Source organism: Scatophagus argus, chromosome 3, assembly GCF_020382885.2.
Source record: "Scatophagus argus isolate fScaArg1 chromosome 3, fScaArg1.pri, whole genome shotgun sequence".
Classification (NCBI taxonomy): domain Eukaryota; kingdom Metazoa; phylum Chordata; class Actinopteri; family Scatophagidae; genus Scatophagus; species Scatophagus argus.
The window spans coordinates 1,248,821-1,260,903 of record NC_058495.1 but is presented as its reverse complement, the minus strand read 5'-3'; the positions used below and the strand labels follow the sequence as shown (position 1 = coordinate 1,260,903).

General features: G+C 39.6%; 1 protein-coding gene across 2 annotated transcripts in view; it reads right to left on the bottom strand.

Annotated features, from left to right (window-relative positions):
• Positions 1 to 1,433: 1,433 nt before the first annotated feature.
• LOC124054264 (receptor-type tyrosine-protein phosphatase gamma-like) overlaps positions 1,434 to 12,083 on the bottom strand; it is a 404,131-nt gene continuing 393,481 nt past the window's right edge. For both annotated transcript variants that reach the window (XM_046380034.1, XM_046380044.1), the window contains 4 exons: positions 8,982 to 9,128; positions 8,252 to 8,394; positions 6,056 to 6,191; positions 1,434 to 4,875 (listed from right to left, as the gene is read on the bottom strand). In XM_046380034.1, coding sequence (XP_046235990.1) covers positions 4,726 to 4,875; positions 6,056 to 6,191; positions 8,252 to 8,394; positions 8,982 to 9,128 — 576 coding nt within the window. In that variant the 3' untranslated portion in view covers positions 1,434 to 4,725. The remainder of the gene's footprint in view (positions 4,876 to 6,055; positions 6,192 to 8,251; positions 8,395 to 8,981; positions 9,129 to 12,083) is intronic.

Below are 12,083 nucleotides of genomic sequence, written 5' to 3'. Positions count from 1 at the left end.
GATTTCAAAACCTGATGAAGCATTTCCTCTGACACAGTCCATACATACACAGTTTCCAGATAAGAGCTTGGTTAGAACTAAACAACTAAATATATGTACATTTGGCGCTGACGGTACAGCCGTGTGTGTGTTTCAAAGGCAACATAAAACACCTTTCATTCCAAATGATAACAATGATCAAAATCGCTTAAAAATGGGAATAGGAAAAGTCACACCAGCATATGTCACCGCAAAATTGCAGAAATCAGTTCATTTCACTAAATGAATACATTCGATATGCTAATCCAGGTCATTAAGCAACGGCATACTGTCTTGACAGAGCTAAACTTCAAGGGATTGGAAACCCAGAAAGTACAAAATGGAGGCATCTATCAAATTAACTGTGACACAGCATTCAATCCGATATCACTCAGCTCTGTCAAGAATAAACTGCCCCACTAAAAGAATGCAGCATACACACCTGATGTTTATTGCATGTATGTTTCTCTCTCTCTCTCTCTCTCTCTCTCTCTCTCTTTCATCCTCTCTGTCCTGTCTACCTCTTCTTCCCCCCCTTCACCCAGCTGACTATCAGCAGGATGGTTCTCCCTTGTGAGTCGGGTCCTGCTCAAGGTTTCTTCCTGTTAAAAGGGAGTTTTTCCTTGCCACTGTCTGCTTGCTTGGGGGTTCAGGCTCTGGGTCTCTATAAAGCATCTAGAGACAATTTTGATTGTATAAGGTGCTATATAAATAAATTGAAATTGAAATTGAGATTGATACTATCCAGGTGTGTATGCTGCTTCCTTGAATAAGTCAGTTTTAACATTTTGTCCTTCTAGCGTCTCAGCAGTAACGGCAGCTTACCAAGCACTTCACGGTGGCATTTTCTGGTGTGACCTGCCACTTGGAAAAAAGAAGAAAGAAGAAAAGAAAGAAAAGCCCCAGAAACAGGAAAGGGTTTGTAGATGTCTTCCTAAAGGTTGTATGGCCTCCATTTCACATGGAGATAACACAAAAATAGAAAATGTTTGGCATAATGGTCTTCTGTCTGCTCAGTTTAACTTTTCATGCTCCTCTTTATCCCAAATGACAGCATATAACAATAACTGCAAATAAGGAGTTTGATGCTTAAGTTAAAGTACATAGATACCGCAGTGAGACTTTTAAGCACCCATTGTTAAGACATTGATACAAATACAGATATAGTGTGAGGGGGAGAAAAGGGGATTGGGCATCTAGCCAAGAGGGAAACTGACAAAAGAGACAGACAGAAAAGCATGCCCAACATTTTTTTTTTGTTTTTTGTCTGCGTGGTGAGGATTCAAGTCTTTGGTAAACATTTTTGAAAAATCAAAATACATTTGTCCTTCCTCGCATTAGACATGTTATCTGTTTTTTGCTGCGTGGAAAAAAAACCCAAAACAAAAAAAAACCAAAAACAACACTTTCACATTTTCATTCAATTTTCATTTCACGCCATCACTTAGAGAGGTAACGAATAGCATAAAATCAGGAGCTAAATGAGAACATCCTTACGTCACAGAAATGTGTGAGTGTGTGGACATGTGTGTACGCGTGTGCAAGGGATCACTGCAGCGAAAGCAGGGAACATTTCATGCTCCGCTCTTTGCTTGTAGGCCACGAAACCACTGAAAAATACGCCTCTGGAGAAAAGGGAGTGAGGAGTGGAGGCTTGGGCCTCGGGAGGGTGGAGCAATGAGCATTTGTCTTTGTCAGTGAGCACAGATCTCCAACGGAATGGAGCTTTTGCTAATCAGCCACTTACAGTAACACACACACACACACACTACACAATACTACACAGTGGACACAGAAGAAAGCACTTTATTTCAAGTTTGTGACAACTGACTTGAAACTCTCACGCCTGGGTACTGTCTTATCAGAGCCATTGATTTCACTGATGCTTTTGGAGATAAAAATGCCTGTGTAAGGTAAAACGGTTTAAGTCTACGTTTTGGTGTGGTTTAATAAGAAGAGCAACAGATTGTCAGGCAATGTGGTCACTGTGTGGCGTGTGACTTGGTGAAAGCTGTCGGTTAGTTTAAATTCAAAGGACAAGGCTGACGATATTCAATAATGATTTTACTGTCGACAGAAATGATCAAAATCAACAGCTACTGGTTGCTAAAAAGTGTTGCCTGTGCAGCCAAACCCTGGTAGGGCTGAATGTGTAGTTTCCAACAAACTATTTCCTCCTGTTTAAGTAAAATTTACTAACATTTGCCAGCTGTTTTAGGAAATTACTAAGTGTCTTTTTTAGTAAACTGTTTTATAACGATTAATATCTTCAGTGGAAACCAGTGAGCTACATTAAGAGACTTTTGGTCCTTTCACAGAAGAGGACAATAAAGCAATGAAAATGGCTAGATGTGTCTTTCACATAGGAGTATGCTCAGGTACAGCTGGAAATTGAATGATCTTTTTATCATTCATTTTCAGATTTACCTCTTAATATTTGAATAAGTAAACAAAGCAAAACATGCAGAAAGCAAAATCCGCCTTTACTTTCAACATATTTAAGCAGCCATTAACAATCATGTGTAACAGAATGATGAGGAATTTTGTGGTTCCTTGTCATTAAACTCAAGAAACAATTGAAATATAATTTGGAAAGCACAAACTGAATGTTTGAATGTTGAATGTTTTCCGCTTCTGTCAACTGGAGTTGGACACATCAGCATTAGTTGATTGTGTTGACAGTGAAAGAGGAACATTAACATTGTTCCATGCTATAGGCAAAGCTTTGTCACGGTAGACATAACTGTATGACTATTGTCTTTTATTGTCTTTTGGCCAAACCTTTGAGCATCAGCTCTTATCCATCAAATTGTAAAACACGATATATATGAGAGTTGTTAAAGGCCGTGTGAATGGAGATGAGAAATGAACTGAACTTTCAATGAAGTTTGGAATTAATAAGTGCAAAGCACATTTTAAACATGCCAGCTCTCTCAGGGCTGTGGGATTCTAATTTCTTTTCTGACTCTACATTCTTACATCATATACAGTTATGAAGGATTAAAAAAAGCTGTAAAGACTCTAAAGCAGAGTTATTTTGCAGTCTTTACTCTGTCCAGATGACGTAAGCAAAATTAAACCAATAGATTAAAACATTTAAAAAATCTAAGTCCACTGTGGTGAGAGTAGACAAACCTGCACTAGACTTAAGCCTGGATTCTATTTCCAAAAGGAGGCGTACAAGGACAGCTGCTGACACTATGGGCACGTACTAGTTCTGCTTGAACTGCTTTCCGTAGTCCAAGCAGTGGTGGCCTTGTGGTCACAACAGACTGGAGGTATGTGGAAGTCCGCACAGAGGTTATGCGAACACCATCTGATGACAAAATTTACAATGTGCAGACCCAAGTGGACCCACGCACACTTCTGGCTAGAGTATGAACACTAAGAAACTAAAGACTGTTTTAACCCTGTTTCAGATTCCTAAAACCTAACCAAAATGTTGCATAGAGCTTGTTTTTGAGTTTGCTGTTCCCCTGCAGACCATACTGATTCAATACTGTGATGACACACACAGATGCATGTGAGTGAATGAAGGCTCCACATATTGCCACTGCATTCTTAATCTGTGCTTGTCTGTCAGAAGGAATTTATGACAAATGAAAAGAAAAATGTGATTTTCATGTTGTTGCATCATCTGTTGTAGTTATGTCACATATTGCAAATGTAAAATTACTCACTAACGAGTGGCATTATATATGTGCATTTTGCGTGAGAGCTCAGATGACATAGCAGCAAACAAGAATGTAGAGGACTGAGGGAGTCCGCTTCCAGATGGCTGGGAATCGGAGGTGAGTGGTGGACCTCAACCAGCCTGAGGTGGGAGACCACAAAAAGGACAGGTACAAAAATCACAAAGTTATTATGATAAGGATATATTTATATATGTATACATACAGTATTTCCATATATTAAAAAGCATAATATGAATTATACAAAGAAATAATAATAAAATTTCACAGTAGCAGTTGTTATACCACCTTAGGTATTCTAACATGGGTGTGACTTGACGCTAGCAAGGAGTGTGACAGGAAAACAAGGCAAAAAAAAAAAACTGTGAAGAGCAAGTTGATTTTAAAAAAACAAATGTTACTTTTCAGTAGCAATATGCTCCAAGATCTTTGTTCTTGTGATAAATGAGTGGTACTATAAGTACTAGAGATGAGCAGGGTGAGGTGAAAAGGAGGAGAGTTTGTGCCTCCCTCCATTTAGTGTCTTAAATTAACTGGGAGGTGGCAAGCAGAGCAATGTCCTTCACAAAAGCAGTTGGTTTAATAAGGGCCAAAGTCATGGAATGTCAAAAAAAGACCTTGAGTAAGAAAAGCCAAGTGTGTCAGCTTTAGTATAGGCAGTAACACTGACATTATATAGTGCAAACAAGAAAAGACAGAAAAGTGTTTCTCGTTGTCTGCCACCACTGTCATGGAACTTAAAAACGCAGGTGCAAACCCTTCAGTAGGAGAACATTAAGACATAAAATGGCGAAAAAAATAAATATCAAAAACTTTTTATCAGTGTAAAAAAGTAATCAGGATATTCATTTTAACCAAGAGTCTGGCAAAAAAGGCCTCAAAAAGTCTTGTCCACAATAGTTCCTTGACGGTTTTTCAAAGTTAAGTGCCTCCTTTGTGGGCTCAGGGACCTCACAGCGGTGTTTGGACCCATAGGACGCCCTCAACTCTGCTCCAGGGCCCCAAAGGGCCTCTCTCAGACCAAAGATTCCATGCTCTCGGCCTGGTCAGACAGGTCGGACATGGACGTCATGGTCCCATTAATGTTCCTGGCCAGAAGACCTGAGCTGTTCTCCTTGGTGCTGACAAGGCTGAGTAGAGCTTTGTATAGGTACTGGTACTGGTCCTGTGGATCCACCATTGACAGACAGAGAAAACACACATAGGGAAGGTAAGAACAATATACTGCATGACCCCCATGTTTTTCACCTTGAGCCATAACCTGTAATTATATCATACCTAAAAGCTTTGCTGAACGTGACTACAAAGCTGCAATGTGCCTTGATACCCTCTTATCAAACATAACTTCACCAAACCGCAATAGATTTATCCACAATAGATGAGGTTTTCTTCTCTTGCCACCCCAGATGCCGAAGCACCAGGAAGCACTGCCGGCTTCTTTCTGGTGCCCAGGTTAACCAAACTGCCTCCCAGCGCTGAACTCTGTGGCTGTCTCATAATCTGCAGCGATTGTTTGCGTGTCTGTTCTATTTTCTCTGCATGTCAGCAAATCTGGCCAAAAAACATCCTGATAATCTATTAGAATTAGCATCACAGCTGTTCCTGATTGTTGTTGTTGATTTTACATACTTATTTGTCACTTTGCATCTAAACAGAGAGCAAAAGAGATGAGCAGACACACACACACAGACACCCTTCCTGAAGATTATCACATAGAACGATGGTCCATTTAATTTCACTGTAAAAGAAGGAACAACTAAAAGTCTATAGGAGGAGCAGGAGCCTGGCACAGAGAAATGCATTTTTAAAGTGAACAACCAGGTTACTGCTTGTGTGTGAACTGACCTCTTGCAGTGCCACTCAGCACTTCAGCCTCGTGAGTGTCCCCACTGATAGTACGCAGTGCATAATATAAAATCCCTAAATAGTCTAAAATAAAGAAAAAACATAGTGACTTTGCTCTCTAAGCAAATTTACTTGCACTTAATATATTAACAAAGGTGAGTTGAGAACTGTTTAACCATATCTCAACCCAGAAATATACTTGTGCATGATCACATTTGTTAATGTGTAAAATCTCAGAGCTGGAAATACAGACAAGTCATCGGCTCCAACTTTACACATCACTTTTGTTCCACTTGCTGTGGCTCTGCCGTGGCATCAACCTGCAAATGTGTGTGGAGATTTGTTTGTGTACCACCCATCAGCAGTAGCACCCAGAGATTTTAAGCTTAACATTGCTGGGCTGGATGCATTGATCATGTTTCCAGCTTACTTTAGATGAAATCAGGAAAATAACAATGTGGTGCCCTAGGTATCATCTCTAGGCATTATTACAGACTCACAATGTCTGTGAAGACCCCTGGCCTCATGAGGTTGATCATCTTGGCCACTTGGTAGACATCGACGACGCCCTCACTCTCCAGCTGCTGAGACAGGGTGGTGAGCGCACACAGCGTACCAGCTGACACTGCTCCCAATCTGACAGACAGACAGTCGCAAACAGCCAGGGTATTGGGTTAGCGTGTATCTCCATAATAATAATATAATACCTTTTCCCCTACTGTTCATTAACCTATTTTTCTGTTTTCCCATGTGTAGTGAAAGGGTAGTGGTAAACTGAAAATGGGAAAGACAAAAAGGTTTGGAACAGGAGCTGACTCCTCAAACTCCTTGCTAAACTTGTCCTTGAAGCCGATGTAGGATGTCGCAGCCTCTGTGAATTAATATATTCTTGATAGTGGTGTGTCAAGCCTGAGCACAAGAGTACTACTGTCGACAGAAACACCATCAGAAGGCAGAACAGACTTCGAAACAACAACAGCATGTGTCCCTCTAATCTGGTGTTTCACTGAATGAACAAATGCGAGGGCACCTTTGACCAGTATGTCCAATAGTTGCGGATGACACGAGAAATAAATCTAATGGTGTTGTTCCCCTGATGTTCAGGTTCAGGTACCACAGCAGAAAACGGAGCTTTTAAACAAAACAAGACAAAACCATATGCACCAACACACAGGGCTGCCTACAGGATGGTGAGATACCTTCACTATGCGAAAGGTCTACTCATCAGTTAGCAGCCTTGTCAGGAGCTCAGTGAAAATTGCTGCTAACGACCCATGCCTGGCTGAATAATGAGCACCCAGACAATTAAGACGAGATTCAAACTGACAATCACTTAGGTAGCAGCAAGCCGGCTGCGCTGTAACATCCAGATGAGTTGCTGAGCACAGCTAGTCACTTTTCTACTTGAGAATGCGAAAAGCAGTCATCATCTTTCTAATGAATATCCATGAGCAGAGCATCTGGATTAGAGTATCATTCAAGAACACAAATGTGTGTCAATACTAAAGTCACTTTCATTATGTTTGATGGGCCAGTTTGCTGAGGTGTCTTGTGTCTCCTCATTGTTGAGCATATAAAAAGTATGTATCATATCTAATTATATTGCTGCGACGGAATCCTGTGGTGATTTAATTGTAACTAATTTTTGAAAATTATAGTCTGAAAATATTCTCATCCATTTCAACAGTACTGGTGCACAAAGACATTGTTAACCTGTAGCAAAGCTCAGTCAGCGTGATGTTGCTAGGTATATTTCTCTGATGTGTTAAAGTTAAAGAGCAGATTTTGACAGTCTGAGAAAGTAAAAGTGTGCATCCTGTCAATGGTTCAGTTTTAATATCTCAGTACACTAAGGATCATCTCTTCTGCCAGACTGCAGACAGTGGTGTTGTCCAAAAACTCAATTACACAGGATGGAGGTCGAGGAGGTAGTAACAACATCTGGTTCAAAATGGTTTAGCATAAATTAGTTTACTTTAATGGTTTGCATGCCTAACACACCAGTCAAGTTGGGGTTTATATCCCTGTCTGTCCACACAGGGCTTCATCATGTGGTGTGACAACAACCACCTGAATCATCAAAACCAGTAAGCTTGTAGTGGACAACAACGCTTCAGATACGGATGTTTCTGAAGCCACAAATTCTAAAATGTGGATGCTTTGCACACATCGTCACATCGTCACATCGTCAGCAGCACAGAGGATCTATACATTCATCAGTTTCAAGGTGGACACCCAAGATTAGCGTTACCAGTCAAGTACCAAATCTCCCCTTCAGTTTCCGAGTTATGGCGTCGAATAATGGACTGAAAGGTGATTTTGCAGAACATTATAGTGTCACAGTGAAGGTGACCTTAGATATAAAATGTCAACATTTCTTCATCTTTCCCTTAAGGCATTCCTGAGGTATTAAGAAGTTTCAAGAGAATGGGAACCTGTCACCCTGCTAATGAAGATGATGACAGTGGCAGTTTGACTGTATGAGGCCAGTTTCCAATTGTAGTGGAATAGTTCAATTGAAATTTTATTGCATGCTCTGCAAAAAGAGCATGCAAGAAAAAAAAACAACAACTGGGACTAGTGAAGTACAGTGTTATGTTAATATTATATTCCAACTCGGCTTTTCTAATTTGACACATCATAATTTGTAGGGACGTGGTAAGAGAATATCAGAGTAAGTAAATTGTCAGACTGACTCATCGTGGACGATGGTTGGTCCATCCCGGCTAGCTGCCTCTTCTTTAATGACATTGATGAGCTCAAAGGTGCTGCTGATGGGTGCGTCTGGGTTCGGCCACTTGGGGCACTGAAAGTGACGAACCTCTAATACGTAGTCATCCTGGTTGACAGATAGAAAGCAACAAATATAGATTACTTTATAAACAAGGTAACCGTAGCGTTGTTTTCTTATACCTTGTATTTGTGGTAGTATGTGGTTTATTTATGTAGCTCTCAAAAAGTCACATGATGAACAGATGCTGAGCACTGGAGAATGACAGAAGGACACGTATCAACAATTTCTACGTAACATTTGCCTAACAGACAGGCTTGTTTCTATTTCACATTTACAGTTAGCCTAATGGGTAACAATAGGAGCCTCATGTTATTCTGTAGATGTTCCATTCAGGTCAAATCCGAAGCAGTTTTGGTGTCAAGTAAAATTTACATAAATCTGCAGACCGAGTACCCAGCTATGCCCGGAGGACATCATCCGTGGTCACCACTCTGTCCTCAACCAGTCTCACAACTTACACTGCATTTGTGAATTTGAATTATGCATGCTTGCACTCCAAACCTTAAACTGCAGACTTGTTCTGGTTAAAATTCGCTTTGCTCTCTGTTGTCAGGCCATCATTTCAACCACAAGCGTCTCCCTTTTCTTTCTCACACAGACACACACACACACACACACACACACACACAAACCTTTGTGGCTTCCAGGATGAAGTCGTGGATGCTGATCTGCTCCTCATTGGACAGACAGAGTCGGTCTTTACTGATAAGCGTGACAGTGAACGTCTCGCAGTTCATGGCCTCCTCTTGACTGGGCCAGTATGCAAACTCATCCTCTGCCTGCAGAAGAGCACAGAGACTGTTTCACTCCTGTGTTTGTTCATTCACTTCAGTTTACAGTGTATCACAGTAGTACTGTAGTATGTTTGCGATTATCAATAGTTGCAGGGGAAATATTTGATATAATAATTGATATTGATATTTTCACTTCAGTGATTGTGTAAGTAACAATGACATCATGGCAAAAGTCAGAGGAGAATAACACATTATCAATTTGACTTGCAGTACCTGCTTTATAAATTGAACTTGCTGCCTCACACCTGTGATACATGAAAATGATGCCTTTCTACCATTTGTGCAGAATTTCTTTCATGTTCATTGTGTTAAGATTGAGCCAATCCCACGTCCAAGGTTAGCAGATTGAATTTAACTATGACCCAAGTTATCAATAACAGGCTTGTTAAAGGAGACACTCCAGTTAGCTAAAGTGCACTTACTGACCTACCATATGACTTGCAATTTGCAAAGCCTCATTGCACAGAAAGTACAGCTGGTCTAAAACTAATGAAAGCTCCTTGTAAAGGAAAATTGCTATACAGGTTAGATAGATAGATATACTTTATTGATCCCAGGCTGGGAAATCACAGTGCAGCAGCAGCAATACACACAATAAGCTATACAGAATATGTTAAAAACAGCAACATATATATATATATATATAAAGTGTATATACAACAAAAAAGCAGTGTAATGTTGTGCAAAATAAAATAGAATGTAAGGTGCAGTGAACTGAGTGTGTAAAACATATAAAGTGGGTGGGTCTCAAAAGAAGATCTCCAACATCTTGCTGCACACGGTTATATTATTAACTGATATTAACTTATTTTAAGTGATACTTTATGGTGTGTATGGTCTTTTAGGTTGGTGTATGTGTGTACATGTTACAAAGTGAGAGAAAAGTCCTGAGGGGTGTACTGCGAAAGGAGGTCAAGGGGTTGCTGAACGATGTTGAGCCTAAAGCTTTTATTGCCACGGTAGGTAAAGTAAAAAGCATGTAATTACAGCAGAACAGCACAGACTGTGTGCACGGGGTTGTGTTGCCGTGGAAACCTACACACGTTCAGTTGATGATGCAGAAAATCATTTCCCCTGATATATTTACAGTATATACAGTATATATATACAGTATATACTGTATATATATAGCCTGTTTTACTTTCCATGCAGCTAATAGAAGAGTGATTAGTCTACTGGTCTTTATCACAGCTAATATTCAATCAATAAAATCCAATTCACTTTGCTTTAGCCTAAAGCTTAAAGCTTAAGAGATTTCCATGTATCCACAATTAAGGAATAGTGGAAGATCTAAAAGCAGTTCATTATATTTAAATATACTGTATTTAAAGTTTAAAAACTCTATGTGCAGTTGTCACATTAGAAATAAACACAAGACATTGAAATTATACTTAGTGGTAAAAATAAATATAAATATATTAGGTTATGAATTTGCAGTATCATCAATTTTCTGTCAGTATTACTCTGCTGGCTAATTTACTGCAACAGTGTTGCTATTTTACTGTAATGATTGTTTTTATATTTGCCATAGATCTCCATTACCACAACCTGCTCCCTTTGACTTACATGGACAGCATACAATTTGTCCATTTTGTGGGGAAAAATCAAAGAATCAAAACACCTTTTTTGAACAGTATGAACAAGCACAGAGCCTGATGACGAAAACCTCAGTTAACATGGAAGGATGACGACCACCATCATGATCAGGGCTTTAGGTTTTGTTGAAGCAGTGCAGACAAAGAAAGCCCGGCTATGTCAAACGTGTTTTGTAGTATCACCCTCTGATTTATTTCTTTCATTTCACCCTGGTCCTGTCACTTCAGGGTTGCTAATTCTGTCTGTTTCTTTCTCTCTCACTTTCCCCAGTCCTGTTTTCAATAGTAAAAATACTCCAAATTAGAATTCCCCTGTTGTAATATTATTTGAGTCAGGATGAATTGAACAATTGATTAACTATTTACAAAAGAGCATTCAAACTGATGCAGCAATGATATCATCTGTTGATTTCATGGATCTTCTGCCTTGTCGAAACCCAAAATGTAACTCAACTGCTGGAAATTTGGGAGTGTTATACTAGCAGCATATAATCTACCCTCAAGAAGAGATGAGTAAAAGACTATAGATGACTGGTAAGTTCTTTCTAAATACACAGCCCTACATCATTTTCATTTTCAAATTTGTAGTCTTAAATCCCAACTCACCACCTTGAATTATAACACATGAGCTAAATTATGGATGTATTCCCAAAACATCCAAAAAGAAGAATCCTACAGTCCTGGTTTCTGAAAAACCTTTAGCTCCTAAACCTGAGAGAAGTTAGAGAACCAGAGGACTCTTGAATGATTGACACCGGCTCTCAGTCAGACAGCTGCTGCAGGTAATGTGCCCTGTGGCACCAAATCCAACAATTGGTGACTTTTAAAACCATATTGAATTTGATGAGTTCATGAAAATCCAGTACAATCCACCACAAGTCAAAATAATCTAATAACGCAAATAATGGATTGCACTATTCTGAGAGTGGAAAAAATCTGCCCATCAGAATTATTAATCAAACCAAATTCACTCTTCACACCCAGTTTGCTTGATAGTGCAGTAAGTGTACAAGAACACCGACTTAATTAAATAAAGTTGTTTTCCTCTCCATCACTGGATTAAAACTAGTGTAATATGGAAAAACTACCCTTTCAAAGTATATGATTTAATGACACAGGCTGGTCACCTGTCAACCAATCACTTGGACATTCCGTAGGTTACTTCAATTCAGGGTCAAGCTGCACTTTCACTTTTCTTAAGAGAAAAGAATCCTCCAGACTTCATACAGCTTTGTCTAGAGCTACAGAGGGCTTTAGACACATGCTTAACATATGTAGTATTACTCCACAAAGCGAAGTTTTAAAGCAGTTCTGAATTTGAGATCAACCTTTGGTGTGTGCATAC